The sequence below is a fragment of the Mya arenaria genome, chromosome 8 (genome assembly GCF_026914265.1).
Source record: "Mya arenaria isolate MELC-2E11 chromosome 8, ASM2691426v1".
NCBI lineage: Eukaryota > Metazoa > Mollusca > Bivalvia > Myida > Myidae > Mya > Mya arenaria.
Genome location: NC_069129.1, coordinates 15,823,600 through 15,850,358, shown reverse-complemented (window position 1 = coordinate 15,850,358; position 26,759 = coordinate 15,823,600). Strand labels below are relative to the sequence as shown.

At 36.4% G+C, this 26,759-nt stretch overlaps 1 protein-coding gene across 6 annotated transcripts in view; it reads right to left on the bottom strand.

Annotated features, from left to right (window-relative positions):
* Window positions 1–3,260: 3,260 nt before the first annotated feature.
* The window catches only part of LOC128243807 (uncharacterized), a 49,602-nt gene continuing 26,103 nt past the window's right edge, over window positions 3,261–26,759 (bottom strand). For all 6 annotated transcript variants that reach the window (XM_052961764.1, XM_052961761.1, XM_052961760.1 and 3 more), the window contains exons 2-14: window positions 21,843–23,025; window positions 20,783–20,965; window positions 18,239–18,308; window positions 17,538–17,625; window positions 17,110–17,317; window positions 16,563–16,679; window positions 16,306–16,354; window positions 15,890–16,019; window positions 14,814–15,011; window positions 14,228–14,309; window positions 12,329–12,423; window positions 7,568–7,696; window positions 3,261–7,253 (exon numbers count right to left, since the gene is read on the bottom strand). In XM_052961764.1, the coding sequence (XP_052817724.1) occupies window positions 4,803–7,253; window positions 7,568–7,696; window positions 12,329–12,423; window positions 14,228–14,309; window positions 14,814–15,011; window positions 15,890–16,019; window positions 16,306–16,354; window positions 16,563–16,679; window positions 17,110–17,317; window positions 17,538–17,625; window positions 18,239–18,308; window positions 20,783–20,965; window positions 21,843–23,025 (4,983 nt within the window). In that variant the 3' untranslated portion in view covers window positions 3,261–4,802. The remainder of the gene's footprint in view (window positions 7,254–7,567; window positions 7,697–12,328; window positions 12,424–14,227; window positions 14,310–14,813; window positions 15,012–15,889; window positions 16,020–16,305; window positions 16,355–16,562; window positions 16,680–17,109; window positions 17,318–17,537; window positions 17,626–18,238; window positions 18,309–20,782; window positions 20,966–21,842; window positions 23,026–26,759) is intronic.

Here is a 26,759-nt window from a genome sequence, read left to right as displayed (position 1 = left end):
TATGTATATTTTCTGCTTTTATTTTGACAAAAACTGAAACAGGGGATAAAACATGCTGAATTATAGGTCCAAATCGAAAGAGAACAACAATGCATCATCGAATTTCTGAAAATTCATTCATTTATCTACACAGTGATACTATCCATTTGATTCAGTAATCTGTCGCATTTTTCCGCAAGGGCTATTTATAAACACATCGTTTCTGAGAGTGCCCAAAAACAAGAACAACAGTTGCCATGGTAACTATAGAGTCTAGTTTTCTTAAGAAACTGTAATTGTTGTCTAAAAACCTTTGTATTTTCAATGTGATACTTTTTAGCATGTCCGCTTCAGTCAATGAAATATTTCTGTTATTTGTTAATCATTTGGTCATACTTTGTATAGAATTATATTTATAATTTAACCTTGAAAATTGCTGACAATCTCATACTTATATTGAAATATTCAGAATTGCTAGATGGGTTGAAGTTCACCTTTATTACAACTGTCAGGCACTCATGGCAAGATGTACATAATTATCATTTTTAACAAAAAGCGATGTTTAAAGCATTTTTTGTATTTTTATTGAATGGTTACCATGGCAACTAATTTTTTGTTTGCCTTTAATCTTCCTATTTATAATACTATTCATTGTAAAAATGCAACAAAGTGAATGGAAGAATGTAAATGTTCTTTGTCTTTTACCTTTTTCAAGCTCATTCTTCAAAATATTAAGCAATTTTAAAATTTCCTAAAAATGGACGTTTTTTCATCATTTTTTTAAAGTAAAATAAATTGCTTAAAACTTTGTTTAGGTTCTGATATTTAGGAATGTGTATTAAATTTATAGAAAATAAACAAAATGTGTTGTTTGACATTATTCATTTCATTTAAATTCCGAAGTTTTGAATTTGACCTATTTTGGCAGAAAAATTGATAAAAATGTAAAATTAAAAGGGCCATCATTCTGTCAAAAATTGATGGATTTTGAAAAAATGTGCATATTTTAGTTTGTAATGACATAACCTTTAAAATGATATATCACTTTAATATACCGCATTAAATTATTTTTTTACGTTGTTATTGCTATTACTGGTTAAAATACGTCACGCATATCTAATTTGATCGCAATATTGAAATATACAATGACGTCATAATACCTTGCGTGTTATACAATATAGACGTCAAGTTTTATCTACACAAAAGACAAGGCGATTGTAATTATTCATATGTGCTTAAAGTCATATTGGGAGTAATATTAATAGCTCACGTTTTTTGAATGATTTTGTTTATAATATTACTAACATAATGTTCATTTCTTTTCATTTTGTGAAAACAACATTTGCAGATGTGAACTAGTTTTTACTATAGTCGAGCGTAAAGCACACATTCGGAACTTCTCGGCAATTTTTCATCGAAATCAAACTCGGATGTTTTCTTAAAAACGTTCTTTGTTTTATCGGAGAAGACCAACTATGTTTGTTGCTTTTTAAACAAAGCGTACAATTCACTAAATAACAATGACACTAATTTCACAAAATTGTATACTTTGAAAAAGGCAAATTAAATTAGAAACTTTGCAATTTACATGGTTTCAACTACAGCTGATATTTCGCCTATGGTTTCAACTACAGCTGTTATTGCCACCGATGGTTTCAACTACAATTGATATTGCCACCTATGGTTTCAAGCACAATTGATATTGTTGCCTATGGTTTAACCACAGTTGATATTGCCGCCTATGGTTTAACCACAGTTGATATTGCCGACTATGATTTCAACTACAGTTGATATTGTCGCCTATAGTTTCATCTTCAGTTGGTATTACCACCTATGGTTTCAACTACAGGTGATATGCCACCCATGGTTTTAACTACAATTGATATTGTCGTCTATAATTTCAACTACAGTTGATATTGCTGACTATGGTTTCAACTACAGTTGTTTGTGCCAACCATGGTTTCAACTACAGTTGATATTGCCACCTATGGTTTCGATTACAGTTGATATTGCCGACTATGGTTTCAACTACAGTTGATATTGCTGACTATGGTTTCAATTGCAGTTGTTTTTGCCACCCATGGTTTCAACTACAGTTGATATTGCCACCTATGGTTTCTACTACAGTTGATATTGCCACCTATGACTTCGACTACAGTTGATATTGCCACCTATGACTTCGACTACAGTTAAAATTGTCACTTATGGTCCCAACTACATATAACATTGCCGACTATGCTTCGATTTCAGATTATATTGCCGCCTAAGGTTTTAACTTCAGTGGATATTGCCACAAATGGTTTTAACTGTTCTTACTTTGATTATTTCAGTGTGCTATTTTCTTGAAAGGCATCATTTTTATAACCTTGATATTACTGTTTGCCTTTTGCGGAACACTAGGCGAGGGTTATGAGATTACCTTAATCCTAGCTTTCCAGCGGGTGTTCGTGTGTTCAATACAGGGTAACGTGGTGACAACGAACTAATGGCTAACTATTTGACAGGATAATTTCGATAAATACTTCAAGTTATTTGTAATTATTTCCTCCGAAATCTGAAATCAATAGCCCCTAATCCCGTGTCAAATAGTTGTCAATTATTCATAAACATTTTCCCCGTAAGCAACGATGATAGCATTCTGTAATTTGCCATTGGAAATATATCGCTTTAACTGCTTGAAAGCGACAAATTCTAATTAGTTGCCTTAGTCAATACTTAGACGAGTTACACCTGACGTGTCTCCGTAGTTTAGTTTCAAACTTGTTCGAGATATCTACACCGACCTACAAACCTCATTCTTGCACAGGCATTAAAGGATGATCAGCGTCACGTTTTCACAACAAACTTTGCCTACAAGTCATGAGCTCATCATCATCATCATCATCATCATCATCACCATCACCATCACCACCAACACCACCACCACCACCATCCTCCTCCTCCCTCTCCTCCTCCTCTTCGATCACCATCATCAACAACAACAACAACAACAACAACATATCATCAACACCACCACCATCAGCAGCATTACCATCATCACCACCGACATCAGCAGCAGTAACAACAGTAGTGTCATCATCAATAAATCATCAGCAGTTTCAATCAGCAGCAGCAAGTTTTGCACTTACGGCCTATAATCTGCTTCTAAATAAGCTGTAGAATATTCAGTAGCAGAGCGTTGGTATAAAACATTATAAATATGGCTTTTTACTATGGTTGGTCCGATTTAGTGTGAACGTAGTCAGTGCATTACCTTGTTAAGTATAAACACAATATCAACGACAGGTAAAGTGTATTTTATTAGTGTCATGAAACTCGTCATAAACTTGTCATGAAATAAAAATCATCAAAATATGAAATACAGAATATGGCATGAAAATAAATCATAAAACGATTTAATTTACTTACAAACTTAAGTCACCATTTGGTTAAATAAAACCTTATTTCCTAGCCTTGTTATAATGGATAAACTAACATGAGTGAAAATGCTGAAGTCATAAGTATTAAAAGCTTTTCAATATTTAAGCAAATGTTGGAAAAGAAACCTACAGCGCAGATCTTATGACCAAACAATGTATATAGGTATCTGTTGTATAAATACGATTTTCGTTGTATCTAGCCATAAGCAGATATATTAAATAATGATGCTGGTGACCCCATAAAATTTGGTATAATTAGTGGTTCTTTCTTACTGATAACTTATATGAACATTATTTTTTTACTTATTTTCAAATGAAATCTGTCGAGGAATAGACTATTTCACATTTGTATTTCAATAGCCATTCGGAACTCCTCGGTAATTTTTATCGAAACAAAGAAGTATTTCGTAATTTTTTGAATTTTTATCATTAATAGAATGTAGTGTTTAAGCTTGTATTTATTGATCTAAGTTTAAATTGATTGCCAGTAAAGTGTTTTATTGCGAACATAATTAAGATTCCCAAGAGTTAAGTCATTAAGTTTAACCGCTGAATTAAATTACTACGCGATCTACTTGCGGCGGACTTAAACATACCGATTTCTGAGTATGTAAACCGTTCATATACATGCGAGGTTGTTTTCGATAAAAATGGCAGAGGAGTTCCGAATGCCCAATAGCTTTCCTGAAATCTTTTTTTTGTCGGTGTAGTTTTACATGTTCTTTCACTATTCATAAAACCCTTTCAAATGATACAAAATGATCCGCGGTCATCAGGTATCCGAGATTCACACAATTGAACATCGGATATTTTATGTACGCAATGAATTTACGCCATAGAACTGATCATTAACCGAACGAAAAGAACCCTCAATAACTCCAGTGGATCAATTGAATCATACAAATATTTAATAGCAAAGACAAAGCCCTTTTCAGGTAAATACAGATATGCTAATATAATTTGATAGCTAACAATTCAAACGAATATCTGTATGATTCTAATTATAATCACCATGAATATTGAAGCGAAATGAAAGAGAAGTGCCAACAGGTACAGACTGTTAAAATACTACACACATTATTTCCTTTAACATTATATTTCGACAAACATTTTTTTATAAAATGTACCCAAATAATCACTTGTTCTAATCATTAAAAGGCAGTTAATTTTCACGCACCATCAGCACATCTTTCTATAAATGATTAATGACCAGTTCTTACAAATCACTCATTGGCATACTTGTATATTCATGTATTTCTTCAAGTGTGTTGCTTTAAAAAAAAATCCGTCTATATGTAAACAAGAATTTTAGAAAAACAAAACAAAATATAATTGCATAATACATAAAATAAATTAACTTCTGACATAAAAACAAGGCTTAGTGTCTGGACATCCTTAAACACTTTATATGGCCATGTAAGAAATATCCTCATCATTGCTCAAAGGGGATTTCATTGCAGACGTTGACCCATAAGAGTAACCGGCCCTGACTTCATATGGAGAGCCAAAACTCGTTCTACCAGTGTATTGAGGACTATTTTTTGGCATTCTATCAAATGCCGACTGGTTAAAGTTTGCCGCTTTCCGCAGTTTTGCTCGGTAGCCGTCATCTTTGTCATCAGATCGATCGTGTTCACCATTGTCATGGAAACCGTTGCTAAGACCGTTGCTATTGGGAATAACACGGTCGCGAGAATTTGAACACTGGTTACGAGTATCTCTGTTTGGTAGATAGCCATTCGACAGTTGTGGTGTATACTGTCCATATGACTGCGAGTTTGGTGTAGTTTTCGGCGTCTGACGTGAGAAATGACCTTGTGATTCGGGTGTTTGACCTTGAGGTGCAGGATAAGCGCTAGGTGGTGAAAATTGGTTGGTCGATATATTTTCTGTTCTTGACTGTGGTGAAAAGAAAGGCTGTCGATTATCTGGTGACGTATATCGTGACGTCATATTTGAATCATTCACATTTTCATTGGGTGTAAACTGTTGGCCAGACGACCTTGGTGGGGCTAGATTCCTTTCACGCGGTGGTAATGGAGGTGACATGTCTTTACTGTCCGTGTTTGAACCATTCCTTCTGTGAGCAACAGGCGTTGACGTCATAGCATCGGGCTTGTTTGAACTATTGTCACCCGTTTTTGAATTATTTTCAGCTTTATCAAACTTATCTATTAATGAACCGATCGACTGAACGTTCATTGGTACTCTTTTGCCTGGTGTAGTGTAGTTCTTGTTTCCTAACAGTGCTCTTTTTCGTGGTGTTTCGGCTGCTGGCGCGTTCTTTTCTGGCGTTCTACTGGCAACAGATCTTGACTGGTGTTCATAGGCAGAGACCTCACCATTAAAATGTTGATTACTTCCAACCAGTTTTTGTTGTGCCTTTGGCTTCAAAACTTCATCAGAACTACGGTTTCTTGTATGTTCTGTGGTTTGACGTGAATATGGGTATGTGATGACGTCATGGTTATTTGGGACATCGCTATTTGTATGTGTATAGTCTAAATTCCCATTCCGCAAGGGCTTCGCGGGTTCAGCCTGTTGTCGTGGTATATTTGGATTTTCAAATTTACCCTGGTTTTCGTAATTATTGATAACTCTTGCTTTATAAATAGGTGCTGCCATACCAACTATGCGTTTAGACTCTGCAACCGGAGTGAGAAAGGTATTTTCAGAATTTGCCAAATATGAATCACGATGTGTATGATCTTTTTGCACACGACCATACAAGGGAAATTCCTCTCTTAGTGTTTCTGGTTTGTAATTCACACCAAACTTATCATTATTGTTCATATCACTGGTATCTTTGTAAAATTCATCTCTTCGTATTTTCGGCGGGATGCCATTTTGGAGTTCATGTTTATGATCCTGTACCAAAATGTCGTCTGCATCTGGGTCGTCAATTGGTGATATAATTGTGTCAGGGATAGGCTTATTTGCAAACTCGCTCTCCAAACTCGCTAGTATACCAGATTCAGCATTTTGAAGCTGGTCGTCTGCTTTATAAGATGCGGCAGACGTACTTGGTTGATTTGTTCTTAGAATGTCGTATGGTGAAACAGGATTGTCGGTTGCATGTCTATTTGACAGTGAATTTGGTGTCTTGTGGTCCTTTGATTTCCTATCAGATGCTTCGTTTTTCTTTGAACTTCCGCCCGAGAACTTTTGTTTCATTGTGTTTTTAAACTTTGAAAATGACCTGGACGGACTTTGCGGTTTCGAATCAGTTTGATCAATCGAATCATGTTCTACTTCTTTTCTGACTTGCTCACGTTCGCGTCTCAACCAGGTCTTGAGCGAAAACTGAGATTGCGACTTTTTATCCCTGGATGTGGCATTTGTTGATGACGTCATGTCTGGACTACGGTAGTTGGCACTTCCGGGTGGAGGACTGTGTTCGTGTACTGACGAAGGTGTCTGATTCAGTATCCCTGAGACTACGGGTATGGAATGTTGATGATGAAATTGACTATGATTTTGATGCAGACGATCAAATTCTGACTGGTTTTCGTAATTAGGTGGAACAAACGACGAGAAACCAGTCGGCGGTGAACCATTCTGGTTTGGATTTTGTGGCAGTGGTTTTCTCACTGATGAGGGCGGAGTTGAAGTCAGGGGTTTCGGAGAAGACGATCTATCACTGCCGCCAGAAGGCTTATAAGTCTCGTCCTGGTTCTTGGACCTGTTCGGTTTGGGCGGGACATTTGGTCTCGTCTGATTTTCAGGGACATCTGCCCAGCGATTGTTTTTATTGCGCTGTGCTGTTGATGTTTTGGGGTCGGTTGTAATGATTGAGTCTGCACCTTTCATCACCCCAGCTCGGAATATTCCATATCCTTGCAGCGAACACGCGGACTGAAAATGAAAAGGTACATTTGAATAGTAAAAACACGTGTTCCGAAGACACAAACCTCTAAATACTAATACTTAGATAATTAAAACACGCACTAAGCCAGCTTTGAAGTATTCCGAAGTCAAAATCGCTTGATAGTGTGTACTATGTATGTAACTATTTGTTATCATATTGAACAAACGTATCGCAAACGAGTGCTTGACGCCCGTCTGATTTGCCCTTTTCAAACGCCGCCGACTACAACATCAAGTGTCAACATTCGTTTATCAAACGATCTAACTTTACAGAGCTTAATTCACATAATAACATCGCTCACCAGTTGCCCTTTGTATTTGAACTCGAGCTCGAACCTCTCGCGGGCGAGTCGTCTATGGGCCAGCTTCCAAACGTACTTGCAGTCGTGCAGGAACACCGCCCACACGTGGAAAAACTGCTGGGGAGTAACCTGAAAGGTCAAGGTTATATTGTAGGAAATAGTGTAAATGAAAAAAGGGCAAAGGTTATAATGGAGGAAATAGTGTAAATGAAAGAATGGTCAAGGTTACATTGTATGAAATAGTGTTTAATGAAAATGGGTCAAGGTTACATTGTAGGAAAAAGTGAAAATGAAAGAAGGGTCAAGGTTACATTGTAGGAAATAGTGTATATGAAATAAGTGTGAAGGTTACGTTGAAGGAAATAGTGTATATGAAAGAAGGGTCAAGGTTACATTGTAGGAAATAGTGTATATGAAAGAATGGTCAAGGTTACATGGTAGGAAATAGTGTATATGAAAGAAGTGTCAAGGTTACATTGAAGGAAATATGGTATATGAAAGAATGGTCAAGGTTACGTGGTAGGAAATAGTGTATATAAAAGAAGTGTCAAGGTTTCATTGAAGGAAATAGTGTATATGAAAGAATGGTCAAGGTTACATGGTAGGAAATAGTGTATATGAAAGAAGGGTCAAGGTTACATGGTAGGAAATAGTGTATATGAAAGAATGGTCAAGGTTACATGGTAGGAAATAGTGTATTTGAATGAATGGTCAAGGTTACATGGTAGGAAATAGTGTATATGAAAGAATGGTCAAGGTTCCATGGTAGGAAATAGTGTATTTGAATGAATGGTCAAGGTTACATGGTAGGAAATAGTGTATATGAAAGAATGGTCAAGGTTACATGGTAGGAAATAGTGTATTTGAAAGAATGGTCAAGGTTACATGGTAGGAAATAGTGTATATGAAAGAATGGTCAAGGTTACATGGTAGGAAATAGTGTATTTGAATGAATGGTCAAGGTTACATGGTAGGAAATAGTGTATTTGAAAGAATGGTCAAGGTTACATGGTAGGAAATAGTGTATTTGAATGAATGGTCAAGGTTACATGGTAGGAAATAGTGTATTTGAAAGAAGGGTCAAGGTTACATGGTAGGAAATAGTGTATTTGAAAGAAGGGTCAAGGTTACATTGAAGGAAATATGGTATATGAAAGAATGGTCATGGTTACGTGTTAGGAAATAGTGTATTTGAATGAATGGTCAAGGTTACATGGTAGGAAATAGTGTATTTGAAAGAAGGGTCAAGGTTACATGGTAGGAAATAGTGTATTTGAATGAATGGTCAAGGTTACATGGTAGGAAATAGTGTATTTGAAAGAAGGGTCAAGGTTACATTGAAGAAAATATGGTATATGAAAGAATGGTCAAGGTTACATGGTAGGAAATAGTGTATTTGAATGAATGGTCAAGGTTACATGGTAGGAAATAGTGTATTTGAATGAATGGTCAAGGTTACATGGTAGGAAATAGTGTATTTGAATGAATGGTCAAGGTTTCATGGTAGGAAATAGTGTATTTGAAAGAAGGGTCAAGGTTACATTGAAGGAAATATGGTATATGAAAGAATGGTCATGGTTACGTGGTAGGAAATAGTGTATTTGAATGAATGGTCAAGGTTACATGGTAGGAAATAGTGTATTTGAATGAATGGTCAAGGTTACATGGTAGGAAATATGGTATATGAAAGAATGGTCATGGTTACGTGGTAGGAAATAGTGTATTTGAATGAATGGTCAAGGTTACATGGTAGGAAATAGTGTATTTGAAAGAATGGTCAAGGTTACATGGTAGGAAATAGTGTATTTGAAAGAAGGGTCAAGGTTACATTGAAGGAAATATGGTATATGAAAGAATGGTCATGGTTACGTGGTAGGAAATAGTGTATTTGAATGAATGGTCAAGGTTACATGGTAGGAAATAGTGTATTTGAAAGAAGGGTCAAGGTTACATTGAAGGAAATATGGTATATGAAAGAATGGTCAAGGTTACATGGTAGGAAATAGTGTATTTGAAAGAAGTGTCAAGGTTACATGGAAGGAAATATGGTATATGAAAGAATGATCATGGTTACGTGGTAGGAAATAGTGTATTTGAATGAATGGTCAAAGTTAAATGGTAGGAAATAGTGTATTGGAAAGAAGGGTCAAAGTTATAGTGTAGGAAATAGTGTATATAAAAGAAGGGTCAAGGTATCATTGTAGGAAATAGTGTATATGAAAGAAGGGTCAAGGTTTCATGGTAGGAAATAGTGTATATGAAAGAAGGGTCAAGGTTTCATGGTAGGAAATAGTGTATATGAAAGAAGGGTCAAGGTTACATGGTAGGAAATAGTGTATATGAAAGAAGGGTCAAGGTTTCATTGTAGGAAATAGTGTATATGAAAGAAGGATCAAGGTTTCATGGTAGGAAATAGGGTATATGAAGGAAGGGTCAAGGTTACATGGTAGGAAATAGTGTATATGAAAGAATGGTCAAGGTTACATGGTAGGAAATAGTGTATATGAAAGAAGGGTCAAGGTTTCATGGTAGGACATAGTGTATATGAAAGAAGGGTCAAGGTTTCATGGTAGGAAATAGTGTATATGAAAGAAGGGTCAAGGTTTCATGGTAGGAAATAGTGTATATGAAAGAAGGGTCAAGGTTACATGGTAGGAAATAGTGTATATGAAAGAATGGTCAAGGTTACATGGTAGGAAATAGTGTATATGAAAGAAGGGTCAAGGTTTCATTGTAGGAAATAGTGTATATGAAAGAAGGGTCAAGGTTACATGGTAGGAAATAGTGTATATGAAAGAAGGGTCAAGGTTACATGGTAGGAAATAGTGTATATGAAAGAATGGTCAAGGTTACATGGTAGGAAATAGTGTATATGAAAGAATGGTCAAGGTTACATGGTAGGAAATAGTGTATATGAAAGAAGGGTCAAGGTTACATGGTAGGAAATAGTGTATATGAAAGAAGGGTCAAGGTTACATGGTAGGAAATAGTGTATATGAAAGACGGTTTCATATATATGATTTTTCGTTCACGTATAACAATTATACAAATAGCAAAATGAACATAATGTTGCTCTCAGACGATCCAATGATGCTCATAACTAATTCATTATTTACATATGGTGAGATTCCTATGCCTAATCGGCAAGCCATATAATCAATGTTCCAATATATTATGCATTAACATTGTATTTGCATAACAAATATTGTATTTCATGCTATTGTCGAAAAGAACAACAGAATGACATTTCCCCGGTACCAGACTCTGTTCTTGTATTGACTTTCTAGGGCTTGATTTATTTTTTAACATCATTCTCTGTATTGTCTCAGAAATTCCGAGAGGCTTATTGAATTACAAAGGGACATTCGGAGACACATACATGTAAAGTGCTGTATAACATTTCCTGAAAAATATCGAACACCACTTGATTTGATTTCATGTTGTCATGACGGCGTGGTGTTAAAGGCGCACACTATAGGTTCATGTGAAATAATATTTTAAGGCAGTTTAACTCATTTCGATTGAATGATCGAAACAAAAAATGTACATTAACCTACATATAAAAGATATTAGAAATGTTTTTGGAGCTTATTCAAATTGGGAATGTATGACCACGTGGCTAATAGTTTAAAAAATCCATTTATAGAAGCCACTTTATACCTAAATCATGTTTACTTTGGGGAGGGAGGTGGGGGGGGGTATCAGTTAAGTCTAATGGTAATGCATTAAGGTAAAACAATAAAAATGCATCAAACTATACTATGCCCCTTTAAGTTGCTTCATTGACCAATGTTCACAACAAATGGGTCGATTGAGAACTTTGTAAAAGTTAACAACGCTGTTATCGTCATCATTGTCAACATTCAAATCTTTACTGCTCTGGAAACTTAAGGATCAACTGTATTTCTAAAAAGATTTAAGACCATTGCTCCACCTTTATTTTATTATATTTATACATGTAAGCACATCATTAAATAGTTCACGTTTAAAAGTTAACAACCATGTCGCCAATCACGTTGTTAACTTTAACAAAAATTCTGAACAATCGGTCGGTTTGACCTCCTTTCTTTTGTTATGTTCCTTCAGTTAAGCATTTTAAATCAAATCAACAAATATGCATAACATTGACTTCAACCTAATTGCATCATTTAAACACGGTTAAGTTACTTTATAGTCTTAGCTAGTAACTTCTTAATGCAATATAATTTATAACCTTATAAGCTATATTATCGATCTTGTTGCAATCCAGAATAAATCAACATGAAAAGGACGTTATTTGAGCATTAAATTGAGCAAATGTCTCCCAATACATCAGACACATTTGATATGTTATTCATTTGTACATTGTGGATAATACTTTATATTTCTTTGAAATGAAAAAAATATGTTTAAACTAACAACAACGCCATGTTTGACTATAAACTATTAATAATCATGGTCAGTAGACTACTTGGTTGACCAGTCAATTTATTTTTTTCAAAACGAAAAGAAGCAAACGCCGTGTTCATCTAATTTATTTTTTAATTGCCTTATTTATCACTTTTTTGTTATGAATTATTCAGTACTTTTAACCTTCTTACTAGCAGGCACATGTGCAAATAACACAACACATTATTTTTATAACTTCGTGTACATGTTGTAAGTCTACTGGGATGGGACAGGTGACATAAAATTGCCAATCGGAACATCACTTTCCAAGCTCGCAGGAGATGGCCGAGTAGTTAAGGCACTTCCAACGTTTTGCTAAAGTTTGGTACTCACGTGCTGTTTGTCGACGTAGAAGAAGGTGGTTGTTCGGTCGAATGCGTCTCGAGTGTCCTGTAGCACCTTTTCTTGCTCACCGATCACTTCCAGAGCTGAAAAATAGACACCGATGACCGTTACATATTTACCCAGTGGGCGTTCTTCATATAAATAGGGGAAATAATTACCATACAGACACAGGGGGGGGGGGGGGGGGGGGGCAACTCAAACACCGAGAGGTCGTACCTTACATAGCGAAGAGGCGTACCTCACATATATACCGAGGAAATGTAGCTCACAAACATAAGAGGCGTACCTCACATACCGAGAGGGTCGTAACTCACATAATGAAGGGGCGTAACTCACATACCGAGGAGATGTAGCTCACAAACATATGAGGCGAAACTCACATACGGAGGGGGCGTAACTCACATGTCGAGGGGGTGTTACTCACATGCCGAGGGAGCATTACTCACATACATAGGGGCATAACTCACATACCGAGGGGGCATAACTCACATACCGAGGAGGCATAACTCAAATGCCGAGGGGGAATAACTCACATACCGAGGGGGCATAATTCACATGCCGAGGGGGCATAACAGAATACGAAGGGGGCGAAACTCACATACCTAGAGGGCATTACTCTCACACCGAGGGGGCATAACTCACATACCGAGGGGGCATAACTCATATTCATATCAAAGCAGTGTAACCAGAGGCGTAACTAATAAAATCATGAGGCTTAACTTATAAAGCCAGGGACGTAACTGATAAAGCCTGTTTACCGTAACTACAATCAGAATCGCCGCAATCAGAATGTGCACAAAACAATCTCAATCAGAATGTGCACAAAACAATCTTTATATGAAATACGGACTGGAATGAGCTCTTAAATTGGAGACTAGGACCTGTGAAAAGACCTTGAACGAATGGGACAAATATCTGCACCATAGATCACGTCCGTAACTTTCTCCCGGGAAATAAAACCGCTGATGTTTGACAAGATGTAGAGATGGGACAAATTACGTTGACAGCTAGAGTTCTCATTTCCTTGGACCGCGTTCGTGCTCAATGTCGCTGGCAAATGTAAGATTTGTGTGAGACAAATTAATCGCATTTATTCCAAGGGAGCTATAGCGACAACAGAAATAATATTTCGTTTAATAGTTAATACAAGAACCATACATATCCATAGTTCATTTTTGAATTTATGAATTTTACGATCTAATAAATGAACCGACCAAGTCACGTGGCCTACTGCAATAACCAGATACCTGATCCTGATTTACAGCAATATTGTCTCCTCGAACCCACATTCTGTAAACTAAATACATATTCATTCCAATATATTGAACAATTATCTTTTTTGGCCATGTTTTCTACCCTTCTATCCCATGTTCGGGATACCAGCATTATTTACATACATTACTTCATCTGTCTATTTTCATTTTGAACTGTCTAATTTTAACCAAACAATATGTCCATTACATACATACAGACACATGTAGTAAGTCGCTCAAATAAAAGGACGGTGTATGAATTGGTTGTAGTCTATAGTCAATGGTAGAATTTCCTGTAAGGGGAATAACCATTGCAAACATTTCGGACAAAGTGCTTACAGAGTGGTAGAACCTGCACCTTACATATTACTGTAAGGGAAAATACCGCCGCATAGATTACGGACAGAGTAAGCACCGAGTTGCGGTTCATGCGGAGACTGTTAAAGAACTCGGAAGTGATGCTTCAAACAGTTTGGCTGCAAGATATATGTAAGAAAAACGACTTATCGATACTCGCGCAATGGGTCGGGAGGACAAGCAGATCACCATATACATTTTAACTGCCAATCATGGAGGACGATGGAGCATTACCCTTGTATGAAGTAAGTATAGGAATATAGCGCTGTTACTGTACCTGCTGCGAAGAAATTCTCGGCAGTGACCCGGAAGCTATCCATGGGGCGGGTGGTATCCTTGTTAATGGCTGGGTCCAACAGCTGGAAAAAAAAGTACGTTTGAACACACACACCATTACCCATATTATGAAAACCACCGCCTTAGTACAACAATTTGTTTTCATGGGAGGTTTAGCATGTTTTACGAAAAACTTTGTTATGAAGGCATTTTATTAATACATTTGCTTAAATTATGCGAGTCGGATTTCAAGTCTAGCCAACGTTATTACAAATACGATAAAAATCATCTTCTTGTGTTTCACCTGAGGACTCAAGACAAGTAAATATTTATGTATGTATTTTTTTCGAGATTTATTTTTTATGTTTATTTCCGTTCATTTAATACGCTCAATACGTAATATTTTGCTAATTCATTGAGTGTATATTATATCTGCAGCTATGATTGAGCACCGTATCCAGTAAGCTTTCTATTCAATACGCTCTGTATCGAACAGCTCCTTAGTTTAATAGGGGGCAAATGATTGAACAGGCCCTTATTTTAAACGCCCCCATTTTCTTTTAATAGCCCTTGTGTCTTCCCCTCACCTTTTCTCGCACGTGTTTCAGATCGGCGTGTATGTTGGACAGGGCGTCCTGGATCCCCTCAAAGGAGACGGAAGCCGCGTGCCGCATGTTGGACGGCTCCGGTAACCGGAAGCGCGTCGGGCAGCCAATGTCCACCTCACTCTCATACACGGCACAGTACGTCTTTAAGACGAATTCGAGTAACGTCCCCTTGCCGTCCTGTACGATAAAGGAAACGAACAAGGATAAAAGATGCTGTTAAATATGATATGTTATGTTCCTTTTATTTTCAGTTAAAGAATCCAGTTTTGTCCCCTTCTTGTTATTATTTATATTTATTATTATTATTATTATAGATTTTGCTTTTATGAGTCCGAGTCTCAAACTTAGTCTCAAGATACGGGACAAACAGTCTCAAGATACGGGACAAACAGTCTCAAGATACGGGACAAACAGTCTCAAGTCCAAGTCCAGACTCAGAAAAGCACATGTTTATTCCATTTCTTTAACAAAATATGTAAATACAAGTAAAACATTCAAATAGTAATATATTTCCGCAAAGTTTACAATCAATGCTCTGACAGAAGGAAAATTACAATAAAATGAATTTTTGCCATAATGAGTCTTGAGTCTGAACTCAGACTAGAGACTGTTAGTAATCACTGCCCCGGGTTATTGTACAATGAATACTTTAAAACTGCACGCTGGCAGATTTACCGTTTTGAAAACTTGTTTTCTTTCGTGTCTTGGAATAAGACATCTTTTGTAAATATCTGATATCTAGTGATATACGACTGCTGACAATATATCAGATCGCTGTTTTTCTTATTTACGTTCGAAAATAAATGAGTTATGGGTAATAGCGTTATTAACGCTTTAAGAAAAATGCATAACACATAAAAAATATCATAAATATGAAAACCTGCTATCTATTTTTTTGTCAGCAGTCTCATATTACTGGTGTTCATGTCTTTTCGCAGAAATTGGCTCTTTCCAAGACAAAAATATATAAAAGTTGTTAAAACGTTTAATCTGTGAGAGTGCAGCTCTAAATGCATCAGTGACCGTTTCGACGTGCCAAACACTAGACAACGTACCCTGTCCGACAATTCCTTTACTTTGTTAAGAACGTCCAATCCATAACCGTCCGCCTGTCCGCATTCCGTGCCGCCGTTCAGGTAATTCCCCACCGCAAGAACCGTCTCAAGTAGCTGTTTGAGGGGCGTACTGCGCATGACCGGAAACATAGGTGGTTAGAGGGTCATTGAAAGGGTTACGATGTTTTAATATCACAAATTAATCAAATCCGTGGTAAATGTTAGGTCAGAAATCGTCGCAAAACAAGAAATTATTAACAAAGAACCTTGCATAATTTAAACAATCTTCAGTTTTAAAACATTCATGAGAAAACAACTTGTATTGGTAGTGATACATGTCTAGCAAATGGTGTAGAAGTAAGTGGTGGAATCGGTTTTGCCACATTGTGTTATGTTGTCAGAAACAGTAACTGTACCTGCTTGTGATCTCATCACAGGCAGTATTTAATTCCCTCATCTGTTGGTCTGGAAAACATACATAAAAAAACAAAGTAAAAGAGGCGAAATTACGACCACATACTTTTAAAAGTGCAAACGATAAACAAACATTGAGTCTGGAGTTGTTTTTGCTATGTTTTACTGTTGTTGTACTTTTGGTAAATGTGACAACCTAAACATCATATAAAAGGTTAAAAAGACTATATACGCTTAGCTATCGGTTTAAACGTCTCACCAATCTCGAACAGGTGTAGGAGGAGCCGGAACCGGAAGCGGATAAACTCGAGTCTGTCCCGGAAGTGGTCAACCTTGGATAGCTCGAACACAAGGTACTCGGGGTGATCTAGATGGCCTGAAGGGGAAAGCAATTTGGTATTGTTGCTTTTTTATTTTATTTTTTGACTAAACAAAAACGATTGTTTACTTCAATGTATACAATAACTCTTTACAATGTCCTCTGGTGAATAGTTTTGAAGTCCTGGTTTGACCAATGTCGGATACTTGAACAGTGTAAACAGAATGTGTACCGTGGATGCCGATGATACGTTGTGTCGTCACAAACAAGCCTAGCGTCAGATAGTTACTTAAAAAGTACTTGATCTAGGATTCGTATCGAAAGCGAGTAAAATGTTTTCTTGATTAAACAAATTAATAAAGTATATAAGGCAAGTCCGCGCCCTTTTGCTGTATTATGGCTTGACCATGCGATGTAAACGGTTTTTGGAAGTCTAAGGAGAGGATTTAACCAAGTAAAAACACACACACATGAATTTCAATTTTACCTGCGCCCTTCTTCCTCACGTGATACAGGATTCTGTCAATGTCTTGTGATGGAGACAGTAGCTCCATTAACTCTGCAAGTCCGTCGTGGTTCACCTGTGACGTATCCAGCGTCGACACAGAAGAAATGACGTCATTCAGGGTCGCGCGCAAGCACTTCATGCAGACGACAATCCGTTGAGAGCGTTCGGTGTCGTAAATACTGACGAGCTAATAAGGAAAAAAAAACATGCATTTTTACGATCTTTTTATCTTTATTGAAAATACTTTCCACATAACACACTATTTTATGGTGGTTTAAAGAATGTGATTTTCGAGTGGCTATAAAACTTGTTGAGCAGATTATGCAAAACCATTTAGGCAATTTATCTAACTTAAAGCTATTTTATGAACAATTCGGCAAGTTAGCAAACATCGTCCTGTCTAATACCTGTTGTCTTGAGCGCCCTCTACGTATGATGAGATCGTCATAGAGTGTCGCCCCGTCCGTTTGTGAGGCCACCGGTACACTGAACAACCTGAACAAGGGAGGTAAATGTTGAAGACTTCTGTATGTTCAGGGGAGAGAATCACATGCAAAAATGTATAGTTGAGAGATGTTAATGATGAAGCAAAATAGAACCTTTTCTTTACAAAAGAATAGCCATGCCCCGTTTTTGCTGATGTATAACTACGTCATTACAATTACACAGAAACATGTTGACTCTTGACAGTTGACTCGCGTACTAAACCTAGCAACAACCATAAAATTGTAGTTATTACTACAACACCAGCGTTATGGCCACTCGAATTATAATACAACGTATTATATCAATTCATTTTCACGCCCCCCCACACCCAAAAAAAAATTGTCCAAATTTACTTTTTATTTCAATATGGGAGAAAAAGGTATTAAAATACGCTACAAAATCACCATTTCAGACTACAAATTATCAAAATTTCCTTGACCGGGGAGTAACCTCAAACTCCCATGCAAATAGTTTGCGCCATATACTTTCGGTTATGATGTAGGGGCGTATATCAAGAGGAAGCACGCCTAATTACACCCCCTTAAACGTCAATTGCTGGATCCGCCCCTGATTTTACTTTATTTACATCAATTTTATATGAATAAATTTTATATAAACTGACCGTTCGATTTCCTCCGAGTCCAGTTTAGGTTCGATCATCGTGTGCCAGATTGTCGCCTGCTCCTCGCCACCTTGCGGAGAAAACATAATACACCTTTCTTATATTGCCAAATGAATAGTTTCCGGTTTACTCTTCGTCAGAAACAGTAAACGAAAGGAAGTGACATCACAACTATTGCTCACGTAGTTCCGGTTAATTAAGGTATCGAGCTACCATGTTTAATGTCAGGATGACAACAGTAAGAGCCACAAATAAGCTAAGTATCTAATACGATCGAAATGTTAAATGCCCCATATTATTTGGGTATTATTATTATGGGTATAACTTGCTGATACTACTAATATGTTAAAAATGGCCGGAAATATTTTTTGCAGTTATTTTATCTTGTATTTTGCTCATTATTACAAATGAAGTCGAAACAGAAATATCCTTTGCATTCATGTACATAAAAAGGTGCCCTTTGAACATTTTTTTAGTATAATGTTAACATATATTCTTTCTCGTTAGAAACTAACCATGCATGTGGAAACCAAATAATATGGGGTCGCCTGGCATCCAAAATTCCCTACCATATTGTGTATGTGATACCTTAAATTATTTACTTACAAATAATGAATTAACTAACGGTATCCCATACATAGTCTACATGCAATTCGAAGAAGCCAAATTTCGAAAAAGAATTCACAAATTATGAACGCATAAACCGTTAACCGTATAAATTACTACAACAAACACATACTTTCCAAAATATACATTTGGTTAACTTGTTATGAAGTAAATAACTGTCTTAAATCTTTCAAAAATAGTTAATGACAAAAAGGCAACGGACATGGGTATGCATACGCAGTCGAAAGCATTGAAACCAGAACATGACATATTTCTGTAGTTTTTGCCGTAAAATATTTTGAATTGTATCATTCAGTTGCTCAACAATACACTATCGTTGACAATAATTCGGAATACATTAGTTTCGCTTTTCTTCTAGCAGTAATTTCAGAAGCCACCCATGAAAAACAAGGAACATCTTGCAACACATTTTAACAAGGAAATGTCCTAGTAATTAAAGAAAAATGGCTCTTTTTATTTAAATATCAAATAAGACAGATATACGCAATTTAAAAGAATACGAAAAAAAAATGATTGCGCTCATTTGAATAAAACAGATTCTGGAGATGATGTATCACTGACGTTAAACTGCATGTGTATTGCAACGCCCTTAAACTCTTAGTTATGATTCTAGCTTCAAGTACAGTAGCACTGAAAACATAACTTTATAACATAACTATTATAAGGCCTAAAAATACATTTGGTTCGGGTTACCCGACTCTACCTACGAAAATAGGCGCCAACCCTATCATTTTTATAGTCTGTTGGTAAAAAAATTCTTTATTTTTGTATGTATTAGTACATTTTGTGTGTGTCAAAAAATAGTTTAAAATCTTTAAAGCTTTATACAGAAGATTACCACAATCCTCCAATGATGACAATAGAGTTCTTACATAAGCTTAATAATAAAATAAAAAATAAAAAGTCGACCTACCCTACCTGTTTTTTAAAAGAATTTAACCCCAACCAATTTTCCCTTGGCCTAAGGAAGATGAAGCAACCTCAAAATGGGCTCTATATGGCAATTGTCTGTGTTTTTCATGACCTACTACTCATCACGGCATTCCTTATTTCAAAGCTTGTCAAAACGATCTAATTTTGATTGTTCTATCTGTCAAAAACAAGGGTATTGCGTGTCGCTCTATTCACATGGAGTCTAGGGTGCAGCCAGATAGCATGTGTTCATTGCAATATGATCACAGATTTTACGCAAGAGTTTGTCATGTCAGGTCACATTAAATGTCTTGTCAGTTGTTTTTTTAAAGTAAATTGCAGTTATGTTTCTTTTAATGAATTTGCGGACGCCAATGTCTACGTTGTAAAGCATTCCGTAAGAATTTTAAGAACGTTAAAGCTGCACTCTCACAGATTGACCGTTTTGAGAACGTTTTTATTTTTTTGTCATGGAATGAACCAATTTATGCGTAAATATCTGCAAACCAGTGATATAAGACTGCTGACGAACGATCAGATCGCAGATTTTCATATTTCCGTTCGAAAATTAATATTTTGTAGGTAAAAGCGTTACTAACGGTTTAAGTTAAATGCATAAAACATCTTCTTTTTTTAACTTAGATATGAAAATCTGCGATCCTCATTTTTTCAGCAGTCTTATATCACTGGCTTTCATGCATTTTCGCATAAATTGGCTCGTTCCAAGACAAAAAAGTTGTAAAAAACGTTCAATCTGAGAGAGTGCAGCTTTAACATGATACATAGAAATATTCTTGATATCTTAAGTAGTTTAAGTATAATTGTATGGTGTATTGCGTTAGATGCCCTTCAATGTAAAGACTACCGCAAGAAAGGAAGACAATTTCGCAGACGCTAATGTTGACGTAAAGTATACCTTTTTTATGTGTCATCAAAAATCTTGGTTCTGCGAACCGTCGGTGAAACACATACTCAAAAACTGCCTCTCGGTAGTTAACTACTTACTTTCGTCCTTCAGGATAATCCGTGTCCATGGTAAAGAAGTCATCTTGGCGTCCGTCTGTAAATATGGCTTATTCGGATAAAGTCGGCTCCCGCGGCCGGGTCGGGGCGGAAGCGGCGGGGGTGCCTCACCGTCACTTCCGGTCGCAGGTCCAATCGACTTCCGGTCATGATCCGTCTTAGAACCTTGACACAGAACGTAAAGACAACATTTCAACATCGTCAGCAAATAATTTGTGATAATATTATTCCGGACTCAAAACAAAATAGCTAACATGAGTAGAAACATATTTTTTATGTATGCATGTGTTGTCTCTAATAGTCATAGGGTCTTTGACCGCTTGTCCGATTTTCCGTCTTAAATTCACAGCATCTGACTCCAAGAGCACTATTCTATTGAAAATGTTATTTTGTCAATATTTTATATTGGTACAAGTTGCAATCAAAATGGAATGAAAGATAGCTTAGAAAAATAATTAAGTTCAATTAATAAACAGCTTTGCAGTCGCCGACCCTATTAACCGCCATATAATTTCCATTATATTGAAATATTGATTTATGACTTTTAAAGATAGCCAATAAAAGGATGCTAAAATCCGTAAAATTAATATTTTGACTGGTTCACAGCGGACAATAGTAATAATTCGTATTCTACCCCAGGTATTTATCTAAGACCAGTCTGCTGATTGTTTTCCGGTACCAGCATCTGTCGCACGTGCTATGGCTTTTATGAAGATAACGGCTCCGCCTCTTAGAGTAATTAATAGATCACAAAATGATAATGCCCTTTCGTTAAAAGTGGAAAATGTTGACCTCCCCGTATTTAATGGATTCAGCCTAGGCTATCAGACACATTTGAACTTAACCTTTAAGGCCGAAGAAAATATTTAAATTGTGATTCCCACCGCCCCTGTCTGAAATCCCAGCCAATTGTTGTTTGTTAATTTGTTTTGCAAAAAAACAAAACGAAATTGATGCATCGGGCACAATTTCTTTTTAAATTTGAAATCGAAATCTGTACCCTTTTTTCTTTGGCCAAAACAGTACGTTAAAGCATACTCACTTAAGAAGTTAAGGACCCCAGTTTTGTTGTTGATCATGGCATATGGCGAAGACTTTGTACTCGAGTTCTCGAGCATTTCAGCAATACTTCGCAATTCGTGCATTTTTGCCATTAATTTATTAATCCTTTCCTCATAGGTTCTCAAAATATGCGAATGTTCCTTTTTCATACGACGCATTTGTTCTATTAATTGTTTTTCATTATCTGAGTATGAACTCTGATAGTCTTGCTGCCACCGTCTCGGTGACGTCATAGTTTCTACGTCATTAGTTGCGGATGTATCTGTGTTAACGCTCCGTGGAAAACTCGACGTTCCATCATATTCTGTGCTCGTTTGAGTTCTCTCCATGACCGGAAGTGGGTCTTCTGGGCCTTCTTCCGGTATGACGTCATGGTCACGTGAATGCGAATGCGAATGCGAATTAGAGGGTGACGTATATGAAGTTTTCACGGTTGGCTTATCTTTGTGTTTTCCGTATGCATGAGACAAAATGTCCACTGAACTTTCGCTAGATGCCGTGCTTGCTCGCTGTAAATTCCAGGATGTTTGGTAGCTTGGTATTTGAGAATGTGACGTCATGACACGATGACCATGGTTCTCTCCCACACCGTTTTGCATTTCTCGAAAGTAATTGTTCACGTCATGTGTATAAGGTACATTTCTACTCGAATCGCGAGCTACTGAATGGTCTATGGGTCGTATGGTTTCCTTTTGTTGATATAGTTCACGCTTAGTCAGAGTTATATCCGCACTAGAATAACCGTAGGATTTCGACGGGCTAGTGGTCAGATCGGAGTGAAATGATGTCATATTTTGACCATGTTGTGACGTCATGTTTGGACCATGTTGAGACGTCATATTTTGACCATGCTGTGACGTCATATTCAGACCATGTTGTGACGTCATATTTGGACCATGTTGTGACGTGATATTTGGACCATGTTGTGACGTCATATTTGGACCATGTTGAGCCGACCAGGTGTAAAGCTGTACGGAGTCCTCAAATTTGCCAGCACCAAATACTCCGCGTATAACTCCGTCGTTAAAGAGCTGTCGGCAGAATTTCAGCGCCGCTGCTCTGCTACGGAAGTGTTGGTTGTGGCGTTCGAGGACGCTGGTTACCAGCTGGGATCCCTTAAACACGTTCTCAGTTCCGCTAGTGCGCAATCGGCTCCAGTTCATCTGAAGATAAAAAGTGTTTATGTTGTGATTAATTGGTATTTTAAATGACGACGACCATTAAATATATTGCACAATGTACCGACCTACACGATTTTGCTTTTAATGTTCTATATATGAAACACACACTCGTCCATTAATATCACTGCAATAACGTCCTCCTACCTGATACATCTAATTTTTTGCACTGTCAGCATTTTAAAGATTGAAAATCACTTATATTTGCACTGATATGTATGCCAATGTAATTTCAATATTTTGACTGTACGAACATACTTCAGGTGGTTCTCCAGGCCCATTTATCAAAATATGAACTTATTAATGTTCATTTACCCCGACCTTTATCTTACGATCGAGCATGATAGTTGATAAAAATTGCCGCTTTAGGGGCTATTGATAATAAGATGAGTCTTTACTTGCATAATGCAATACATACACAGTTTACCGAGTTGTAATATTGACATTCATTGAATACCATGTTTTAAACTGTCAGCAAGAGTTGATCGAGTCATGTTTGTTTATAATTTGTATTAAAAATTGCTCTTTATTTGTACAAGTAGTTTTCGATGACCGTGTAACTGCTTATATATGGTCATAAGACCTACTACTGACCGAGACTCTTTCTGAATGAATGATTCATGGTCATTTATCGAATTGAAATCTTAATGAAAAGGTCACCATCTGTTAAGAATAACCGTAGCAATGGAAATAACAATATTTTTGTATTATTTTGCACCGAATGTGAGAATCCATTAGATACACAACGTACTAAACGGAGTCAATTTCCATGACCAAACAAGATAAAATGGCCAGATTACTTGTATTTACCGGTAGCTTCAAAACGTTCCATTTGCAAATTGGTTTTATCATTTACTGCAATTTACATAAATCATTTCAACACATCTTTACAGCCACTGAACATTGTTTTGTTCAAACTATCATCCATTTTATCTTTCTCACAGCGTGGGACATGTATAGATTTAAGACAAAAAAGTGTTTTAATAGAAATGATACCGTGACTTAAAACAGTTTACCAAGATCTGTACGACTGTATAGCGAGCTTTGAAAATGACCTGGTAAAACTAAATGAAAACTGAAACCCGATACTCTATTTTAAAGCTGACTCTCACAGATTGAACGTTTTGACAACTTTTATTTTTTGGTCATGGAACGAGCCAGTTTATGTGAAAATGCACGTAAACCATTCATGTAACACAGCTGGCAAAAACATATACACATAATTTCTTTTTAAGTTCATTTTTTTTCTTAAACCGTTAGTAACGCTTTAAGCCATAAAATATTAGTTTTCGAACTGTAATATGAAAATCTGCGATCTAATATTTTGTCAGCAGTCTTTTATCACTGGATTGCAGATATTTACGCAAAAGTTTGCTCATTCGAAGATTATTTTTTTTAAAGTTATAAAAACGGAAAATATGTGAGAGTGCAGCTTTAAACCCTTCCTAAAACAGGGAATCAACAAAAGTTTTAATAATAAAGATATTAACAATATGAACATCAACATTAGACACCGCATATCGCGTTGCTCATAAGAAGCAGTGATCGTGTTAAGACACCGGTAACAATGTTTTGTCCGGGCCCGGTCAAGCTGATGGCGCACCTGTCGTGGGCAACCGTAAATCCTTTGGAGCACACGGCTTGGTTTTGTAATTTACCGGCAGTGGTATCGGAGACCCGCGGGCGGCCTTAATCTCAGATTATATCCGACAACTGGTCGCAGTGTCGCGTGCGTGTACAAGAGGTGATGTATGAAGATATTGGAGATTTTGGTCACAGATAAACATCATACTAATTGGTGCCATAAGTGATATGAAATTAGTATTTTTGACAGGCAAATATTAAACATATCCCTATCGCAAATATTAGAGTTATTTAACAATGATTCTCATTGATTTGTGTTCTAGTGGAGAAAATAAATCAAAAGACAAAAATGACACATTGTGTACTAAATTGTCGCTGCACAAGTTCGCAAGGTGCGTGTCTTATATTAGAGGAAAAAACTCACATTCAAGACTTATCAGATACGTGATGAACACTGAGCAATTGACACGTGCCATGCATTATAAGGTATACAATCAAATAATGGTTAAATGTGGGTTTGAATGCTCGGTATTTCGTGCACCGTGCTCGTTACGAGTCCTTGTGGTTTACTGTGTCGACAGCCTACCTGTAATTACACTAGCCAATGTACCAAATTAAAATGTAATAATTGAAAATAAGTGACTCCCAAAAAAGAAATTTCATGAAAAATGCCCTCTCATTAACGGTGTGAGTACATTTTTTTATGAATATTCGTTCATAAACAAACCAATCTTAGAACTTATGTCAAAGGAACTATTTCACGTTTGTTTAGGTCAAACATTGTAAACAATAATCTCGTTTGAAATGTCAACAAAATGCTTGTAACAGTAATAAAACAGAATCAAAGGATCTATTTTGTTAATAATTATAAAAAAACTGTGACAAAAATTGAATTTTTGCCGAAACGCTTTAATAACGCTATTGTCAATTTTTGTACTTCAAACCACATGTTAATTCTTTTGATGATGTACAGAAGATCAGAGACTTAGAAAAAGCATTCATGCTGACTTTTCAATTTTGTAAATGTGTACTTTACTTGTTAGTAGGAATTATTCTTGCTTTCTTATACTTACAAATATTGACTATTATGATTATTTTGTGATTATCTGTCTATTTGATATAACATATGTATTGAATTTATTATATTATTAAAATAAAAACTGGTTAAATCAACGCGATTGAAAATTGGATTTTTTTGAAAATTGCAAATTATGTTCAAATAAGAATCTGCCGGTTTGTTCATAAAAAATAAGTAAAATAACTAAGTTTTAACAAAGTTTTAAAATTATTCCCTGCCGACATACAGGAGAACGGAGAACGAGCGCCTTGAAAAGAAGCATGACAGCATTACAAAGGCAGGAAAAATTGATAAAATATGCATGCCCATATACATAACCCCACGCTTAGGGAAGATAATGAACGACAAGTATGCTATAGGAATGTTATTATGAATTATGAATGATAAACATTGCTCTCAGATCCAATAAAGGAATGGAAAAAAATCATAAGAATAGACTGTGTATAAAGATATTAACATTTTATATTGTAGGGAAACGATTTTTGTGTGAATAAATGATGACATAAATACGAACCATTTTCTAATTATGAGAAACTTATGAACTTAAAACAGCTTATCCATGTCCAATATCAATAATCAATTCGTGAAATAATTTTTAACTGTATTTCATGTATCGTTTTCTATATCGAGGTAATTTCCATGATTCTAGGCGTACTGGAAGTTTTAACAATATGTATTCAATTACTAGTATAGAGTAAATGTATCAATTGTGTACATGTTGCTACTATACAATAATTAAAGAAAGTGGGCTTAAATATGCAAATGTAGATTTCTAATCAACACGGTCATATTAGGACGTTAAAGTCACAAATGTCACCACCTTTCCCTACAACGGCCGAGACGTTCATAGCTCAGGCTAGCCATGTGTATGGTAGGTATGATTGATGAGTTATGCTAAATTAAGTGAATATGTTGATTTTTCAATTAGGCGTTTTACAACTCATTATCATCACCGCCGCCACCACTACTACTATCACTACCACAACCAGCAGCACCATCACCAACATGATCATCATCATCATCATCATCATCATCATCATCATCAACATCATCATCA